This window comes from Giraffa tippelskirchi, chromosome X (genome assembly GCF_054371585.1).
Source record: "Giraffa tippelskirchi isolate mGirTip1 chromosome X, T2T-mGirTip1v1.2.pri, whole genome shotgun sequence".
NCBI classification, from domain to species: domain Eukaryota; kingdom Metazoa; phylum Chordata; class Mammalia; order Artiodactyla; family Giraffidae; genus Giraffa; species Giraffa tippelskirchi.
Genome location: NC_137289.1, coordinates 153867664 through 153886770, shown reverse-complemented (window position 1 = coordinate 153886770; position 19107 = coordinate 153867664). Strand labels below are relative to the sequence as shown.

The 19107-nt window shown below is 58.1% G+C and overlaps 1 protein-coding gene across 17 annotated transcripts; it reads left to right on the top strand.

The window, feature by feature from the left end:
• The first annotated feature begins 3095 nt into the window (after positions 1 to 3095).
• Positions 3096 to 17711, top strand: LOC145536987 (PI-PLC X domain-containing protein 1-like). 17 transcript variants are annotated; one of them, XM_081567351.1, is made up of 10 exons: positions 3096 to 3158; positions 8151 to 8242; positions 8339 to 8413; positions 8963 to 9113; positions 10318 to 10363; positions 11189 to 11325; positions 13932 to 14060; positions 14771 to 14926; positions 15640 to 15823; positions 17147 to 17711. In XM_081567351.1, the coding sequence occupies exons 6-10, from the start codon at positions 11203 to 11205 to the stop codon at positions 17383 to 17385; spliced, it is 831 nt and encodes a 276-aa protein (XP_081423477.1). In that variant the 5' UTR covers positions 3096 to 3158; positions 8151 to 8242; positions 8339 to 8413; positions 8963 to 9113; positions 10318 to 10363; positions 11189 to 11202; the 3' UTR covers positions 17386 to 17711. The 17 variants fall into 17 exon arrangements, with proteins under 17 accessions (XP_081423477.1, XP_081423479.1, XP_081423471.1 ...); XM_081567352.1 differs by lacking the exon at positions 3096 to 3158 and adding an exon at positions 4319 to 4446; XM_081567353.1 differs by lacking the exon at positions 8151 to 8242.
• Positions 17712 to 19107: the final 1396 nt, after the last annotated feature.

Here is a 19107-nt window from a genome sequence, read left to right as displayed (position 1 = left end):
TGATTTCATTCGTATGAATCATCAGAGCAGCAAAGCTATGGAGACAGAAGCAACCCGCAGTTCTCAGAGGAAGCGTGGGGGCCACCGGTGACTGAACTTCCCTGGTGGCTCAGTGGTAACGAGTCTGCCTGCAGTGCAGGAGATGACGGTTCGGTCCCTCTGTTGGGAAGATTTCCCTTAGGAGGAAATGGCAACCCGCTCCAATATCCGTGCCTGGGAAATCTCACAGAGCCCGGAGGACTGGTCCCTTGGGCTGCAAGGAGATCCAACCAGTCAATCCTAAAGGAAATCAACCCTGAATATTCACTGGAAGGACCGATGCTGAAGCTGAAGCTCCAGTATCTCGCCACCTGATGGGAAGAGCTGACTCATTGGAAAAGACGCTGATGCTGGGAAAGATTGAAGGCGGGAGAAGGGGATGACAGAGGATGAGATGGTTGGATGGCATCACCGACTCAAAGGACATGAGTTTGGGTAAACTCCGGGAGATAGCAGAGGACAGGGAGGCCTGACGTGCTGCGGTCCATGGGGTCGCAGAGTCAGACACGACTGAGCGACTGAACACACGGCTCTCGCTGCGTGGCTGTGAGAGGCAGCCGGAGGGCTGCGAGGAGGCGGCGGCCTCTGGGCCTGGAGGAAGAAGGTGGGGGCTGGGGTCAGGCAGGGGAGCAGCAGCTGCTGCGACAGTGTCCCGAAAAGTCCTGGCTGTAAAAAGGCACAAGCTTATTGTTACATCCAGAGGTCACTGGCTGCACGTGTGGCTGTGACCAGGACGGTCCCCCACGGGGTCTCCGGTAGAGGTCAGTGCCCTGCCTGTCCAGCCCCTGAAGCCCCGGCATCCTCGGGGGGCCCTCTGTCCGTGTCCAGAGCCAGCGATGCCAGGGGGACGCCTTCCTTTAGGGTTTCTGTTCCCTTCTCCTGTCTCTGAACCCCCACCGCCCACCAGGGTGAGGAGGGACATCCCCCTGCTTCATGTTCAGCCGTCCAGAGGGCAATGTCCCTCCGTCTGGAACCTGAGGGAAGTGTGCAGTCCTGCCCCAAGGCCACAGAAGCAGAGCCCAGAGCCAAGGCCACCTCCGAGGCTGACTGAGCCCCTTTGTCCTGTCAAGTCCGACTCTTTGTGACCCCATGGGCTGCAGCCCGCCAGGCTCCTCTGTCCATGGGATTCTCTAGGCAAGAATACCGGAGTGGGTTGCCATTCCCTTCTCCAGGGGATCTTCCCGACCCGGGGATGGAACCTGGGTCTCTTAAACCTCCCGCATTGGCAGGCGGGTTTTTACCACCAGCGCCACCTGGAAAGCCCCAGCCCCTTCCTACCGGTTGCTTAAAGCCTCCTGATCTTCGCTAACAAAATTCCAGACCCCAAATTACACAAAGATGCCCACTCCAGTAAACCCTATAGTGCCCCGACCAATCACCTAAAGCCAACCTTCCAGCAGGAATTTTCTGTCCTGAGGGCTTCCCTGGTGGCTCAGACGATAAAGAATCTGCCTGGGTTTGATCCCTGGGACGGGAAGATCCCATGGAGAAGGACATGGCAACCCACTCCAGTGATCTTGCCTGAAGAATCCCATGGACAGAGGAGCCTGGCGGGCTACGGTCCCTGGGATCGCAAACAGTCGGACACGCCTGAACGACTAAGCACACAGAGGGTATAAAAACTGGCGACCGACCCGTGCAAACCCGAGCAAACTGCTCTGTCAGGGAGGCAGCCTGCTTCGCTCACGGTGCTCACAGGATCTCTGCTCTTGGTTCTTAATCACCTCGCTCCCTTCTGAAATGCTCCGTGTTTGGAGATTCTTTTCCAGCAGAAAGCAGGGCTTCTGGAGACTTGGGGCAATCCGGGTGCCGTGACTGAGGAGGGTGACAGCGGGGCGGGGCACCTGGCTTGGGGGGAGGGGTGGGGGAGGGGCAGGAAGCCCGGCCCGGAGGGAGGGGCAGGGACGGGAGGGAGCTGGTGGGGCCCCAGCTCAGAAGAACGCGGGAAGGCGAGCCCCCAGAGGGATCAAGGAGCGCCTGCAACAGGGACTCGAGGGGTGACGGGCCACCTGCAGCTGCTTCTCGTAGCCACCCAGTGCGGTCTCTCTGTGACCCCACGGGCTGTAGCCCGCCAGGCTCCTCTGTCCATGGGACTCTCCAGACAGGAACACTAGAGTGGGCTGATGTTTGCTCTTCCAGGGTGCCTTCCCCACCTAGGGCTCGAACCCGCTCTCTGGCATGGCAGGCAGATTCTTTACCCTCTAGGTCATCTGGGAAGCCTGGCCACCAGGAAGGTTCCCCGGCAATGAGCTGGAATTCACGGTCCAGCTCTGATCCTTTGACCTCCAGCCACGATGGGGGGAAGGGAGGCGAGGGGACAAGGCGCTTCACTAGGAGGAGCAGACGGGGCTCGCGGAGGGCGAGGGACTAACCCTCCTGGGCTCTGGTCACCTCGGGCCAGCGGGTCTGCCGGTCCCCACGCCCTGGGGATCCACCTTAACCCGGAGACCACACACCGCAGTCAGGGCTGGGTCAAGGGCCACTCGGGGCACAAGGGCCGGACGCTTCCCTGGAGGACTTGGCCACCTGCCGGCCAGCGTGACCCGGAGGGATCAAAGGCTTGGAGGCCTGGATGATGCAACGGAGCCCTGGGCTGACAGTCCTGTTTGCTCCGGTCCTGGGCGCCAGCGACCACATGCTGGACAGCGGCCAGCGCTCAGCCAGGTGGTCAGGTCGCCCTAGTCCAGCTCACGGCCCTCGGGGCCCCCGTGGTCGCACCCGGGACGCGCTGGCATCCCACCGTCTGGGCGCTGGACCCACGGTCAGTCGGGATGTCCCCACGACGGCCCCTAGGCAGGGTTGGGCCCTGCAGACTGTCTGTCGGGAGGACCCGGGCCCCCCCAACCCCGACCGGCCAGGCAGAGCTGTCCGCACACGGGGTTCCCGGCCTGGAGCGGGGCGATGCAGGGGTCGGGGCGGGGCAGGTCTGGGAGGCGGTCCCCCCCACCTCGGGGAGTGGGTGTTCCCGGCATCCAGTCGGGCCTTTGAGGAAACGCCTGAGGCTCCCGTGGGCGGAACGAGCTCAGCGAGCAGCCCAGGAGTCCCCGCTGGACTCCGCGGTCAGAGAGTGCGCTGCGCACGGGGCGTCCCCCGGGGAGACACACGGGCAGACTCCCGAGGTAAGGCGGGAGTCCCGGGCCCTGGGCGGCTGGACTGGGCAGCGGGAGGGGCTGGAGGGCCGGGACCTCCCGGGGAGGGGAAGGGAGGCGTCCACCCGGCGTCTCCGCTTGGAAGGATAGTCCCTCCGGGTGGGAGCGCAGAGCCCGACGGCGCCCCTGGACTGCGGCTCGCGGGGCGCGGTGACAAGCCCATCACGAGTCCTGAGCCGGTGCTGACCCTGTGCTGGCCGGTGCACTGGCGGAGGACAGCTGATGACCCAGGTCTCCATCCTGTCCTGACGTTGAGGGGGTAGGGCCACGGGCTGGTCGGAGTGGATGGGCACTTTGGGAGCCGGGGAAGTGCTTGGGGGACCCATTGAGTGTTTCAAGGAGCTGGAGAGCTGGGGGACACAGTGAGCCTTTCAGGGGGCTGGTGATTTTAGGGGACCCAGTGGGCCTTTCAGGGGGCCGGCGAGTATCTGGGGGACCCAGCGAGCGTTTCAGGGGGGCCGGCAATTACCTGGGGGATCCAGTGAGCGTATCAGGGGGCTGGTGAGTTTGGGGGACCCGGTGAGCCTTTCAGGGGGCCGGCGAGTATCTGGGGGACCCAGTGAGCCTTTCAGGGGGCTAGTGAGTTTGGGGGACCCGGTGAGCCTTTCAGGGAGCGGGTGAGTTTGGGGGACCCAGTGAGCCTTTCAGGGAGCTGGTGAGTTTGGGGGACCCGGTGAGCCTTTCAGGGAGCTGGTGAGTTTGGGGGACCCGGTGAGCCTTTCAGGGAGCTGGTGAGTTTGGGGGACCCGGTAAGCCTTTCAGGGGGCGGGTGAGTTTGGGAGCCTGAGCAAAGGTCTAGGAGCCTGGTGCTCGTGAAGCCGGCTGAGCACTCAGGGGGCCGGGTGAGCAGGACGACAGGAACGGCTCTGTGCTGGGTTGGCCGGCCCTGCGTTGCTCCATCCATTCATTCACCTGAGAACTATGTCCTGGGCCCCTGTGTGCCCGTCCCCACCCGCCTCTGTGCCCGTCCCACCCGCAGATATGCGTGCGGGCACACGGGGCCGCTTCCGTGTCTCCCCGGGGCCCGCGGGGGCGGAACCCGCCCTCACCGGCGCGCTCACCTGAGTGGCCCGAGAGGCAGAGGGCGCGGCAGACGCACACGAGGAAGTGCCCCGCAGAGCGGAAGCCATGGGGGCGTGCAGGGGCACCCCGCCTGCTCCCCGGGGTGCCGTCCGAGGCTGGGCGGCCCTACTGCTGAGCACTCCGCAATCTGCACTTGGAAACCAGACGGGTGGAGTTCACAGCCAAGGGAGAGAGGGTAGGTGACCCACACGTGTGTACCTGGGAGACGGGAGAGCGTCCTGCAAGTACAGGATTGGCGTCCACGGGGGACGGAACATCTTCCCTCCCTTCACAGTGAGGCCACCACCGTCTCAGGCCAGTGCGAACAGGAGGGTGAAGGGCTTGTGACAGTGACCCGGATGCTTGTGGAACAGAGGTCCAGGGAGGTGGAGACAGGAGGGCTCAGGACTGGGCAGGAGACCTATGTTATGGGGAGGTCTCCTCTGTGAGGGGAAGAGACAGACAGACACACAGGTGCCCCCAGGATGGTGACACAGACTCACCAAAGGAGCCCTACGAGACGGGGCACACACAGCCACAGGTGCTCCCCACAGTGCCCTGCTTGGGGTGCTGACACACTGTTTTGCTGTGATCTACTTGCATCTGCTTGAAGCTGATGATCATATTTGGATTAGAAACGAGACTTTTATTCTGAAGGGTTATTGTGAAGAGGAAAGGGGACCATTACGGGAGGATGAGTCCTCCAGGGAGAAGGACTATTACTCTAGAGAGGGGATGATTACATAGAGGTAAGACTTTATTTGTGCAAGGGGCAGTATTACTATAGAGAGGGGACTAATATAATAGAGGGGAGATACAATAAATGGGGCTATGGCCATTTGGGGGATATTACCGTGGAGAAAGCAAAAGTCGCTCAGTCGTGTCTGACTCTGTACAGGCCATGGGATTCTCCAGGCCACAATACTGGGGTGGGTAGCCTTTCCCTTCTCCAGGGGGTCTTCCCAACCCAGGGATTGAACCCAGGTCTCCCACATTGCAGGCGGATTCTTTACCAGCTGAGCCACCAGGGAAGCCCTACTGTTGAAAGGGGACTCATAATAAAAGAGGACTTTTACTGTAGTGGGGGACTATTACTGTGGAGGGGGAAAAGTTATAATAGGGGCACTCTGATACTGTGGGGGCTATTACCATAGAGGGGCTGTAGAGTACAGTACAGTACAACAATGGGGGGACTATTGTAATAAAGGGGGGCCATTCTGTAGAGGGAGACTATTACAGAAGAGGCAGAACTATTTCTGTGGAGAGAGGATTCTTACCATAGAGGGGGACTATTACAACAGAGGAGGCCTCTCACTGTTGAGAGGGAGCTCTTACAGTATAGGTGAGACTATGATAGTAGAAAGTGGTCTACCCTTGAGGAGGGAGGACTATTACTGTACAGAAGAGCCTACAACAAAGGGAGAGGGACTATTATAACAGAAGAGGGCTATTACCTTAGCGGGGACTGTTATAATGAATGGGGGTCTATTACCGCAGACAGGGACTATTACAATAGAAAAGGGACTACTAAAACTGAGGCAGACTATTACTATAGACGGAGAAGGCAATGGCACCCCACTCCAGTACTCTTGCCTGGGAAACCCCATGGACGGAGGAGCCTGGTGGGCTGCAGCCCATGGGGTCGCGAAGAGTCGGACACGACTGAGCGACTTCACTTTCACTTTCAGGCACTGGAGAAGGAAATGGCAACCCACTCCAGTGTTCTTGCCTGGAGAATCCCAGGGACGGAGGAGCCTGGTGGGCTGCCGTCTATGGGGTCGCACAGAGTCGGACACGACTGAAGCGACTTAGCAGCAGCAGCAGCATTACTATAGAGGGGGGACTATTATGATAGAGAAAGGACTATTAATATAGAGTAGGGACAACAGAAAGGGAGAGTTAGTGTAGAGGGGAAACTATGACAATAGAAGCAGGACTGTTATAGTAGAAGGGGGACTTTGAGTGTGCAGGGGGAATACTGACAATAGAGGGAGATTATTAGAGGAGAGACTTTTACCATAGATTTATTACAACAGGGGGTGGACTATGACAGTCGAGGGGGACGTTAATCATAGAGGGAGATTATAGCAACAGAGGACTTTTACTCTAGAGGGGGGATATCAGAGGCAGACGATTATAATTTATGGGGACTACTACAATCAAGGAGGACTAGTATTGCAGAGAGGAGACGATGACACTATAGGATTATTACTCTAGGGGAGACTACTACTGTAGAGCAGGAACTTTGACAACAGAGGGGGAACTATCACTATATCGTAGGACTATGACATTAGAGGGGGGTTATTTTAGTAGAGGAGAGACTTTTACCACAGAGGGGGGACTATTACAATAGACAAGTATGACAACCGAGACAGGACTATTAGTGTATGGGGTGGAGGACTATGACACTAAAGAACTGTTACTCTAGAGGGGAGACCGTTACTCTAGAGGGAGACTATGATGATGGAGGGGAGCTAATACTGTAGAAGAGGAACTATTACTGTGGGGGGACTATGACAATGGAGGGGAGCTAATACTGTAGAAGAGGAACTATTACTGTGGGGGGACTATGACAATGGAAGGAGAGTATTACAATTGAGGAGGACTATCATCACCGAGGAGGGGCTATGACAGTAGAGGAGCACAGTTACTGTCTAAGGGGAATTTTGACAATAGAGGGCTATTACTCTAAACACTATGACATTAGTGTTAGTCGCTCAGTTGGGTCCGACTCTTTGCGACCACATGGACTATAGCCCACCAGGCTCCTCTGTCCATGGGATTCTCCAGGCAAGAATACTGGACTGGGTTGCCATGCCTTTCTCCAACTATGAAATTAGAGGGAATTATTACTATAGAAGAGGAACTATTACTGTAGAGGGGGAACTATGACAACAGAAGAGGACTATTACTGTAGAGGGGGGGCCATGACAACAGAAGGGGACTAGTACTGTAGAGGGGATACTATGACAACAGAAGGGGAGTATAACAATTAAGGAGGACTATTATTGCAAAGGGGGGACTATGACAGTAGAGGAGCCCAGTTACTGTAGAAACAGAATTTTGACAAGAGGGATATTACTCTAAATACCATGACATTAAAGGGGGCTATTACTATAGAAGGGTAACTATTACTGTAGAGAGGGGACTATGACAACAGGAGGGGATTATTACTATAGAGGGGGGACTATGACAACAGGAGGGGACTATTACTGTAGAGGGGGGACCATGACAACAGAAAGTTAGTCGCACAGTCGTGTCTGACTCTTTGCAATTCCATGGACTGCGCCTGTCTCGCTTCTCTGTCCACGGAATTCTCCAGGCAAGAGTACTGGAGTGGGTTGCCATTTCCTTCTCCAGGGGATCTTCCTGACCCCGGGATCGAGCCCAGGTCTCCTGCATTGCAGGCAGATTCTTTACCAACTGAGCCACTAGGAAAGCCTATGACAACAGAAGGGGACTATTACTGTAGAAAGGGGACCGTAAGAATAGAGACAACCCCTGTCCGTGGAGAGCAGTAAACACAATAAAGGCCCAGGCATGTGTTTGCCACGAAAGGAGTCATCGTGGCACGTGGAACACAGGCCCTGACTCAGGAGGAGCTGTGAGGGAAGGCTTCTGCCCATGCAGGGACAGTGGCTGCAGTTGGGGCTGGGCAGGCAGAACCAGCGGGTCGCCGGCCCATGTTCTGACTGGTCCTGGGAATGACCGGGTCAGCCCTGACTGACGATCCCGGGGAGGGACTGGTCTGCGTGGCCGGGTCAGGGAAGTGAGGATCTGAGTCTCTATAGGGACGGGTTTTGCGGAAACTGTTTCCAGGACATGGTGGGTGAGGGAGGGGCTTCCTGGACCCTCGGGTCACCTTCAACACCATGAACAAGGCTCTGTCCCCTCTCCCAGGTGGGAACACGAAGCCCAGAGGCTGGGGAGCGAGTTCAGGGTCCAGGCAGGTGGCCGAGTCTGCAGCCGCCACTCAGGGTCCCTGTCTCCAGGTGATTGCTTTAAAGCGTCTCGTGGGATGGCCGCGCTTGGCCCCGCGCGGGTAAAGACGCCCTAGTGTTTTCACTCCCCTGTCCCCGCCCCATCAGGACACCTAACCGTAACAGGAGCGAGGGGACACTCAGACCCCGACCGGAGGCGCTCCCAGCTCCTTAGCTGCTCAGGTGGGTGCTTCATCCTGGGAGACTGTCCCGATCACTTTTACTGCAGCAACACCCACCAGTCGGAGCGCGCGCCTCTGGGGCCTTAAGGGGGTGTGACCTACTGCCTGTGCCCCATCCCCCTAAGGTGGAAGCCCCCATACCTGGAGACCCGCAGGCTCAACCGGGCCCCCTAGAGCCCCAAGAGGAGGGGCTGGTGCAGAGCGCGCGGGTGGGGGGCCCCCTGGAGGGGGACGCCAGCAACAGGGAGAACAGACGTGGGCTGCTGGGGTCTGTCTGCTGGTCCCTGTCTCCCCCTCCCCTGCTCCCCCTCAAACCCTCACTTCACCTCCCGCGTCTCTCCCCCCGCCCTGCTTCGGTCTCTCTTCACGTCTGTCCCTCTCTCTGTGTCCGTCTGTCTCTAGAGCTCGTCTCCCCTCTCCAGCACCCCACCCTCCTTTCTCTTGGAGGGAAGCCCGCAGGTTCCCGTTTCTCAGAGCCTCGCCTCCGCGCCGCCACCGCGCCTTCTGCACGTCCTGTTTTAACTCCTGAGAGCCCCGGTTCCTCCCCCAGATCTCCCAGGCTCGGCCTCCGATGGGCGGGCAGGTGAGCTCGCCTGGCTCCTTCCGCGGCCTGCCCTGCGCCTCGGAGGCGAACGCGGACTGGATGTCGGCGCTGAGCCCTCGGCTCTGGGACGTGCCCCTGCACCAGCTCTCCATCCCAGGTGAGGCCTCCCGGGTGTGCGAAGCCTCAGTGTCAAACATGCAGGCACAGGCACACACACACACGTGCATGCACACACAGGCACACCGAACACACACACACACAAACGTAGATGCACACCACACACACGCGCATGCACACATGCACACCAAACACACATGCACATACATAGGCGTGCACACATAGTGCGCACGTACATACACACACCAGCACCTTCCCTTCTGAGTCCACTTCATCCCCATTCAACCCGGAAGGTTCGTGAACCCCCGAGAGCCTGCCTTCAGGACACAGGCCAGCCTCCTTGGGGGGGAGGTGTGCTTTCTCAGCCACTTCAGGTTCCACAACTTCGCACCCACGTTTTCCATCAGAGCTCGTGCAGCACCTTCTGCACTTGAGCCCGGAGGGCCCCAAGTTTACGGTGTCCACCCGCCCCGAGACGACTCGGTAAGTGGTACCGAAACTATCTAATTAAAATAAGGAACTTCTGACTCCAGCCAGTTTGGTCGCAAAAAGTGCTGCAAAGCTCAGCCGTGGGCAGGCATCTCGACTTGGGGATGCCCGGCGGTGCCCAGGCAGGTGGGCACTTCCAGGGCGACACTGCTGTGCTCACGCCATCGGAGGGGCGCCCAGCGGCCACCGCGGCCTGGGCGGGGAGGGTCCCTGCCGGCCAGCACCAGCCTGCGCCCCCCCGCCTCAAGGTGCAGACGCGCCCCGTGCTCCACCAGCCCTCCTCTGGCCGCGACCCTGGGCACTGCCCGCTGGCAGCGCACACGGACAGGGGGCCAAACAGGAAGTGCCGTTTGCTACGGAAGGCAGCTTCAGACTCCTCCTCGCCCTCTCCACGGCTCTGGGGTTCGATGCCGGCCACCCCACCCTCCCCGGGAGGGGGCCCCACACGGCCCTTCCCTGCGGGTGTGGAGCAGGCAGCGAACCGCGGACCCCTCCTCTCAGCCCTTCCGGTGCTTCCCCGCGGGCCAGGCCGTGGGGGCCCCCAAGGAGGCGGCGTCTAGGTCTTCAGGCCGCCTCCGCCCACGAGGGCCCGGCCGCTCTCCTTACACAGAACTCCTGAGGCCCTCCCCCAGGCCAGGCACCACTCACCTGCTTCTGTCTTTGCAAATGTGCCTGTTCTTGCCATCTCTCAGAAATGGACACGGAAAATGTGTCCTTCTGTGTCTGCTTCTCTCACTGACCATCGTATGCTCAAGGTCCATCCACGATGTAGCCTGTGTCAGAGCTTCACTCCTTTTCATGGTGAGTCACACACCACCGTGTGCACGGACCGCATGCTGAGAACCCACCCATCCGCCACCCACCCACACACCCACCCATCCACACATCTATCCATCCATCCACCCACTCACTGTCCATCCACTCATCCATCCCTCTAACCAACCCCATCCATCCCTCTATCCATCCAACCACCCCCCATCCATCCATCCACTTATCTATCCACCCACCCATCTACTCTTACATAACATCATCAAATCAAATTATATTGTGAACTTGTAAATCCTCCTTCCCGTCCCTTGACCCTGAGAATAAATTTTTTTTAAAAAAGGGGGGGAGAAAGAAATAAAGCTCATCCAAACCTATGTTCAGAGACGGAAGGGAAGGATTTCTGGATTGTCGCCAGGTGACCGCTAAGGTGTGAATCTCTCCACACTCTCTGCCCCTCTGTCCATGGGATTCTCCAGGCAAGAATCCTGGCGTGGGTTGCCATGCCCTCCTCCGGGGGAATCTTCTGGACCCAGGAATCGCACCTGCGTCTTTAATGTGTCCTGCATTGGCAGGCAGGTTCTTTGCCTCGAGCACCACCTGGGAAACAAACCACAAAATCAAAAGCCATCTTAACCCCTTCCTGTCCAAACATGGGACTCCTTAAAGAAACTGCTCTTCACTTTCTCACACCTGCAGAGATCCCGTTTCAAAATAGGATTCAGTTCCCCAGTCTCGGTGGATATGACTTCCGGGATTCCCCGTGCCCCGTGCCGCTATAGCTGTGCGTCCTGAGGGTGGCTTGGGGGCACAGAGGACAGGCTCAGGGGGTGATGTGTCCCCCGCCTGGTTTGCCCGCAGGGAGCCACGACACGATGACCTACTGCCTGAACAAGAAGTCACCCATCTCCAGCAAGGAGCCGAGGCTGCTGCAGCTTCTGGGCAAAGTGCTGCCATGTGTCACCCTGCCTGTGGTGCTCAAGTGGTCCACCACCCAGGTGAGGGTCTGCGGGCACACCTGGGCCCCGGCCCAGCTCCAGCCGCTGATGTCACCCACGGGGCAGTGTTCTTATCCCTGTTGGGGAAACGGGATTGAGAACAAACCCACTGTAAAGCACAATTGTTGTTTAGCCGCTCAGTCGTGTCTGCTTCTTTGCAACCCCATGGACTGAAGCCTGCCAGGCTCCTCCATCCATGGGATTCTCCAGGCAAGAACACTGGAGTGTGTTGCCATGCCCTCCTGCAGGGGATCTTCCTGACTCAGAGAGCCTCCCAGAAAGGTAGCAAAGGACACAGTTTTACTGTGGACCAGCCTGAAGCCACAGGGGGACCCATGGACTAAGAGCATCACAGGCTGAAGTCAGAGAGGCTGGGGAAGGGGAAGGGGGAGGCTGGGTCCCGCCCTCTGTGCAGCTGAGCTGACAGGAGAGCTCCTTCCTGCTCCCAGATAAGCAATAGCTGAGTTTCCACGTCCTCTGAGGTGGGTTTGTGTTTGCAGCCCGGCACGCCCTCCAGGGAGGCTTCCTTGGTGGCTCAGACGGTAAAGAATCCACCTGCAATGCAGGAAACTCAGGTTCGATCCCTGGGTGGGGAAGATCCCCTGAAGAAGGAAATGGCCACCCACTTCAGTATTCTCGCCTGGGAAATCCCATGGGCAGAGCGCCTGGCGGGCTGCAGTCCGCGGGGTCACAGAGAATCAGACGACGGAGAACACAGGCAGGCCCTCACTCCCTTCCCCTGCAATGCGCCTCCCAGGTGGATCGGGGTGGAGCGGGTGGAGAGACGCCGGGTGGGCGGCAGTCATTACGCAGGAGGGGTAGATGGCAGGGGCCTGCCTGTGGGGAGGGAGCACCAACTGACAGTGGTCCTGTAGCTGGCACACACGTCGGCCAGGGGGTGGATGTGGGACGGGGTGGAGAACCCACCTGGGCCCAGGTGTCCGCAGGAACGGGCCCACCTGGGGGGCAGATGGCCCCCGCCTTCCTGTACCCCACCTGGGGGGCACTCACATTCCGGGTTTTTCAGCTCACAGGCTGGTCCTCCCCAGAGGACCAGAGGCTGTCAAACACACCTCTTGCCTTGTGTAATTGCCACCTCTTGCCTTGTGTAATTGCTTCCTCCTGGGAGTTCCCCGGTTGCTGGAATCCTGCTGGGGGTGGGGGTGGGGGGATCTGATGGGCAGAGAGCCTGGGCTGGAATGTGGGCAAACCTCATTCCTGCTCGGGTCAGGCGCCTGCAGCCCGGTCTGCAGAGCTCACACCCAGGGGGCAGGTCCACCAGAGCCCGGGAGGCCTGCAGGGCTGGGGTCCATTGGGGCCGGGGTCCCTCCGTCCTGGGGGGCCTCGGTCTCAAGTGGTACGGCTGCCAGGGAGGCCTAGGGTGTGTGCAGAGGGGGGGGGGTGTCTTTCGGGGGCTGTTGAAGGTCAGCGGCTGCATCAGCCCTTGACTTAATCCTTTTAGAGGCGGATGGCAAGTGCCACGTGTAGCTGACAATATTCATATTAGTCTTTGTTTTTTCTGTTGTTTTGGATTAGATGGGGGGGCGGGACTGTGACTTTCTCTCCCATTTTTTTATATATTTTTCTTTTTCCATTATGACTCCGTGTAGAGAACACAGTGCCATTTTCTGCTACTAGTGTATGTTACTATTAGTTGTTACATTTTCTTTTATTTTGGCTAGAGGGAGGCTATCACTTTCCCATTTTTTAAATCCTTAGATGTTTTTCTTTTTCCATTATGACTCTGTGCAGAGAACATAGTACCACTTTCTCCTACTATTTTATGTTAATATTAGTTTTTGCCTCTTCTTTTATTTTGGGTAGAGGGAGTCTGTTATTTTCTTTCAATTTTTTTATCCTTATTATTTTTTTCTTTTTCCATTATGACTCCTTGTAAAGGACACAATATTTTCTGCTATGATTTAGGGGCTTCCCTGGTAGCTCAGATGGTAAAGAATTTGCCTGCAACGCGGGAGACCTGGGTTCAGAAGATCCCCTGGAGAAGGGAAAGGCTACCCACTCCAGTGATCTTGCCTGGAGAATTCCACGGACAGAGGGGTCTGCGGGCTACAGTCCATGGGATTGCCAAGAGTTGGACATGACTGAGCAACTTTCCCTTTCCCTTTATGTTACGGTTATTTTTTGCTTTTTCCTCTTACTTGTGTGGCGGGCAGAGGTTTTTCTCCCTTTCATTCTGCTCCCGTGGCTCCTCCCTGCCTTTCGTAGTGCTCTTGTGCGGGTGGGCACGGACCTCGGTGGGTCCTCTGTGTCCTCGTGTCCGAGGCTTCAGCTGGGGTGTCGTGGGGCCTGCGCTGTTAAACCCACTGGAGGCTTCCGCCCAGGGACTGCCTGGGAGGAGGGTGAGACTGGACCCTGCAGGAAGCCCCCCCAAGACCACGGTCTGGGCCCGAGCTCTGTGGCCGCACGTGACCAGTGACCCTGGAGACCCTGGAGTCCCCAGAGGCAGGGCCTGAGCCCCGGCGGCACCCACACTGCTGACTTCACGGTGGACGACGCGGCCCTCAGCTGGGCGTCCCCAGCGCGTGCCCGGCCCCCGACGGGGCCGCCCTGTGTCCCCAGCACACGTGACCGACCCCTGTGTGCAGGTGCTGAGCGTCACGGAGCAGCTGGACGCGGGCGTGAGGTACCTGGACCTGCGGATCGCGCACGTGGAGGGGGGCTCCGAGAGGAACCTGCTCTTCGTCCACATGCTGTACACGACGGCCCTCGTGGAGGTGGGCGGGGCCGACGGGGTGGGAGGGCGGGTGGGGGCGGACGGGGCCAAAGGGAAAGCGAACGGGGCGGGCGGGGGGCGGATGGGGGCGGGGCCGGGGCCGACGGGGCGGGGCCGCCAGCCGGGGACAGCCACGTGCAGTCCGGGCAGGAGAGGCTGGCCTGCGAGGGGCAACACAGGTCCACCCCAGTGAGAAGACGCTAGCCCCTAAGGGGGGACACACGTCCACTCTGATGGACTCACGTCCCCTCCAGTCAAGAGGCGGACCCCTGACAGGGTGGACACATGTCCACTGCAGTTAGAAAACGCTGACCCCTAACGGGACGGACACACGTCCACTCAGACAGACACACGTCCACTCCAGGCAGGAGAGGGCTGACCTCTGGCATCAGTCACTCAGAATTCCCGACCAGCGTGCGTTTCTGAACTCACAGCTGTACCCCTGGCCTCTGGGGCGTCTCCCGGAGTTTGGCTAAACCGGGTCCCTGGCACCTGTACCTACCGGCGCGTGCACACACACCCACACCCACACCCACCCATGGCTCCCCACTGCCACTCAGGAGGGGCCAGGTCCCTTGGGAGCGGGCGCCATGCTTTCTGTCTTTGTGTGTCAGGACCCCCCGACCCGTCTGTGGAGTGGTCCTGCTGGGGGAAGCCCCACCCATGCCCCTCCATCTCTCACACAAGGCCCTTCTCCCCACCCCCGCCCAGGACACGCTCACGGATATCTCCGAGTGGCTGGAGAAGCATCCCCGGGAGGTGGTGATCCTGGCGTGTAGGAACTTCGAGGGCATGCCGGAGGACCTGCACGAGTACCTGGTGGGCTGCATCAAGAACATCTTTGGGGACATGCTGTGTCCCCGCGGGGTGAGCAGGGGCTACGGGCTCCCCACGCCCTCCACGGTGGGGGCAGTGGGAGCGCCAGGCTTCTCTGTAATCACGGACCGTCCGCTCACTGCGTGAGGCTGATTCAGGCACCAGGTGACGCCACTCAGGGAACCCCAGTAATCCACCCACCACTGTCTCCACTCAAACACCCCAATAACCAGCCCATCACTGGTCACAGGCACCCCCAATAATCCACCCTGCCCTGTCTCCACTCAGACACCCCCAAAATCCATCAATGACACCTCAAGATGCCCCAGTGATCCACCCGCCATTTCCTATCAGAAACCCCAAGAATCCACCCACCTCTGTTTCCACTCAGGCACCCCAATAATCGACCCATCACTGCTCAAGACACCCAAGTAATCTACCCGCCACTGTTTCCACTCAAACACCCCAACAATCTACCAATCACTGCTCAAGACACCCCAATAACCCACCCATCACCATCTCCACTCAGACACCCCAGTAATCTACCCACCAGTGTCTCTACTCAGACACGACAATAATCCACCCATGACTGTCTCTTCTCACAGAGACCCCGATAACCAGCCCACCACTGCTCATAGACACCCCAATAATTCACACATCACCGTAGCTTCTCGCACACCCCCTATAACTGACACATCGTGTCACAAGGCACCCCAATGACCTCTGTGCACACGTCTCACGGGCACCCGGATGATCCCCCCCAGGAGGTGCCAACTCTGCGCCAGCTGTGGTCCCGGGGCCAGCAGGTCATCCTGTCGTACGAGGACGAGGCGTCCGTGAGCCGGCACGTGGAACTGTGGCCCGGGATCCCCTACTGGTGGGGGAACAAGGTGAAGCCCCAGGACCTCGTCCGCTACCTGGAGCACAAGAAGAGCTGCGGCCGCCCAGGTGAGTGCGGCCCTCGCACCGGGACACCTGGTCACACGCGTGTGCTGGGGCACGGGGCTGGCTTTGGGTTCAGGTGGAGAAATGGAACAGGACATGTTAGGAGACGTTCCTCTGTCCACCACACGGGGACCAGGGTGTGGACGTCCGTGGGGACGTTCCTCTGTCCACCACAGGGGGTCAGGATGCAGACAGGATGTGGACATCTGTGCAGACATTACTGTGTCCACCACACGGGGTCAGGACGTGGACATCTTTGGGGTCACTGTCCAGCCCGCCTGCCCTCTGTAACAGGAGAAATTCATGAGTCAACACCCCTGTGAGCCCCTGCTGTCTGAACTTGGGTCTCTGTCGGACATCTGAAGCTCTGACCGCTGCGGAGGCCAGAGTCTGGGTGGGTGACGTCGTCGGCGGGTGACGGCACAGCTTGGTGACCGTGTGGGTGGGTGACCCCATGGGTTAGTGGTTGCATGGGCAGGTGACTACGTGGATGGGTGACCCCATGGGTTACTGATCACATGGGCGGGTGACCGCATGGGTTGGTGATTGCGTGGGCTGGTGACCACGTGGGTGGGTGACTGTGTGGCTGGGTGACCGGTTTGAGTTGCTGATCACATGGGTGGGTGACTGTGTCAGTTGCTGACCCCCTGAGTAGGTGACCGTGTAGGCAGATGACAGTGCGAGTGGATAATCACGTGGACAGGTGACCACATGACCTCACAGGTTAGTGACCCCATGGGTGGGTGACCACGTGGCTCGGTGGCCAGGTGGCTTAGTGACCCCATGGGTGGGTGGCCCCATGGGCTAGCGGTCGCATGGGCAGGTGACTATGTGGGCGAGTGACCCCATGGGTTACTGATCACATGGGCAGGTGACCGCATGGGTTGGTGATCACGTGGGCTGGTGACCACATGGGTGGGTGACCAAGTCGGTGGGTGATTGTGTGGGTGGGTGACTGGTTTGAGTGGCTGACCACATGGGTGGGTGACTGTGTCAGTTGCTGACCCCCTGAAGGCGTGAGCGCGTGGGCGGGTGACAGTGTGAGTGGGTCATCATGTGGACAGGTAGCTGCATGACCTCGCAGGTTAGTGACCCCGTGGGTGGGTGAACACGTGGCTTGGTGGCCAGGTGGCTTAGTGACCCTATGGGTTGGGGGCCACGTGGAGGGGTCACCGCATGGGTTAGTGACCCCCGTGGGCGGGTGACCATGTGAGTCGGTGACCATATGGGTTGGTTGGCTGCGTGACCCCGTGGGTTAGTGACCGCACACGTGGGCAGCCAACCCCAGAGCCGGCACCATGAACAGAAGCCCCTCTCCTGCTCCAGGCGGGCTGTTCGTGGCCGGCATCAACCTCACGGAGAACCTGGAGTTCATCCTTGTCCACCCGGCCTGGTCCCTGGAGAAGCTGACCCTGCGGGGGCTCCCCTACCTGTGCGCGTGGGTGCGGGCCCAGTGCCCGGGGTCGGCCGCTGGCTGCACCAACATCATCGCGGGCGACTTCATCGGGGCCAGTGGGTTTGTTGGTGATGTCATCCGCTTGAACCAGAAGCTGCTTCGGGGCTGAGGAACCGCGCCAGGGTGGAGCTGGGCATCGTGGTGGCTGCTGCTTGGATGCGTCCTGTGACATCACCGGGCTGAACCGGAAGCCGCCTCCGGGCTGACCGGCGGCGCGCTGCGGAGCTGGGCATCGCGGAGGCTGTTAGTCCCGTCCTGCGGTGCCCGTCATCCATCCGCCCGTCCGCGGAATGCGGGTGGAGGCAGAAGTGGGGCCAGGTGGCAGGGTCCATGGGCTCCTCGGTCCTCCGTGTGTCTCTCGGCGGATGTAGGGTGTGAGGCGATGATTAAAGGCGAGTGGGTGATTTGTACAATCACATCCTCCAGGGAGACATACCTGGTTCTCAGGTCTGTGGCTTCCCCGTGGAAGAGGCTGGGGTGCCCCCTCCCCCTGCTCGCTGAGAGCAGCAGACACAACCCCCAGCTGGGGCCCGGGGTGGGGAGCCACTACGACATAGTGCCCATAGGAGGGGATTGAGCACATTATGATCCCACTGAGAAATCCCTTTTATTAGATGAGGGGCTTCCCTGGTGGCTCACCTAAGGCAGCTTTCTTATCTCTCCTTGCTATTATTTGGAACTCTGCATTCAGATGGCTATATCTTTCCGTCTCCTTTGCCTTTCTCTTCTCAGCTATTTGTAAGGCCTCCTCAGACAACCACTTTGCCTTTTTGTATTTCTTTTCCTTGTGGATGGTTTTGATCACCACCTCCTGTACAACGTTAGGAACCTCCTTCCATAGTTCTTCCAGTACTCTGTGTGCCAGATCTAACCTTTGAATCTATTTGTCACTTCCACTGTATAATCATAAGGGATTTGAACAAAGCAAAGAAATGGAGGAAAACAATAGAATGGGAAAGACTAGAGATCTCTTCAAGAAAATTAGAGATGCCAAGGGAACATTTCATGCAAAGATGGGCTCAGTAAAGGACAGAAATGGTATAGGCCCAATTAAAACAGAAGAGATTAAAAAGAGGTAGCAACAATACACAGAAGAACTGTAAAAAAAAGGTTTTAATGACCTGGATAACCATGATGGTGTGATCACTCACCTAGAGCCAGACATCCTGGAGTGCAAAGTTAGGTGGGCCTTAAGAAGCCTCACTACAACAAAGCTAGTGGAGGTGGTGGAATTCCAGCTAAGCTATTTGAAATCCTAAAAGATGGTGCTGTTAAAGTGCTGCACTCAATATGCCAGCAACTTTGGAAAATTCGACAGTGGCCATAGGAGTGGAAAAGGTCAGTTTTCATCCGAATCCCAAAGAAGGACAATGCCAAAGAATCAAACTACCGCACAACTGCACTCATTTCACATGCTAGCAAGGTAATGCTCAAAACCCTTCAAGCTAGGCTTCAACAGTATGTGAACCGAGAACTTCCAGATGTACAAGCCTGATTTAGAAAAGGCAGAGAAACCAGAGATCAAATTGCCAACATCTGTTGGATCACAGAAAAAGGGAAATCCAGAAAAACATCTGCTTCATTGACTACGCAAAAGCATTTGACTGTGTGAATCACAACAAACTGGAGAAGTCTTAAAGAGATGGGAATACCGGACAACCTTACCTGCCTCCTGAGAAACCTGTATGCAAGTCAAGAAGCAACAGTTAGAACTGGACATGGAACAACAGACTGGTTCAAAATTGGGAAAGGAGTACATCAAGGCTGTACGCTGTCACTCTGCTTATGTAACTTATATGCAGAGTACATCATGCGAAATGCCAGGCTGGAT

Bases quoted from the DNA above. Each gene is read 5' to 3' on its own strand.
- LOC145536987 (XM_081567341.1), top strand. From the start codon at position 8,984: ATGGGCGGGCAGGTGAGCTCGCCTGGCTCCTTCCGCGGCCTGCCCTGC. The intron at 14,927-15,639 runs GTGAGCAGGGGC...GATCCCCCCCAG, and splicing joins ACATGCTGTGTCCCCGCGGG to GAGGTGCCAACTCTGCGCCA. The intron at 15,824-17,146 runs GTGAGTGCGGCC...CTCCTGCTCCAG, and splicing joins GAAGAGCTGCGGCCGCCCAG to GCGGGCTGTTCGTGGCCGGC.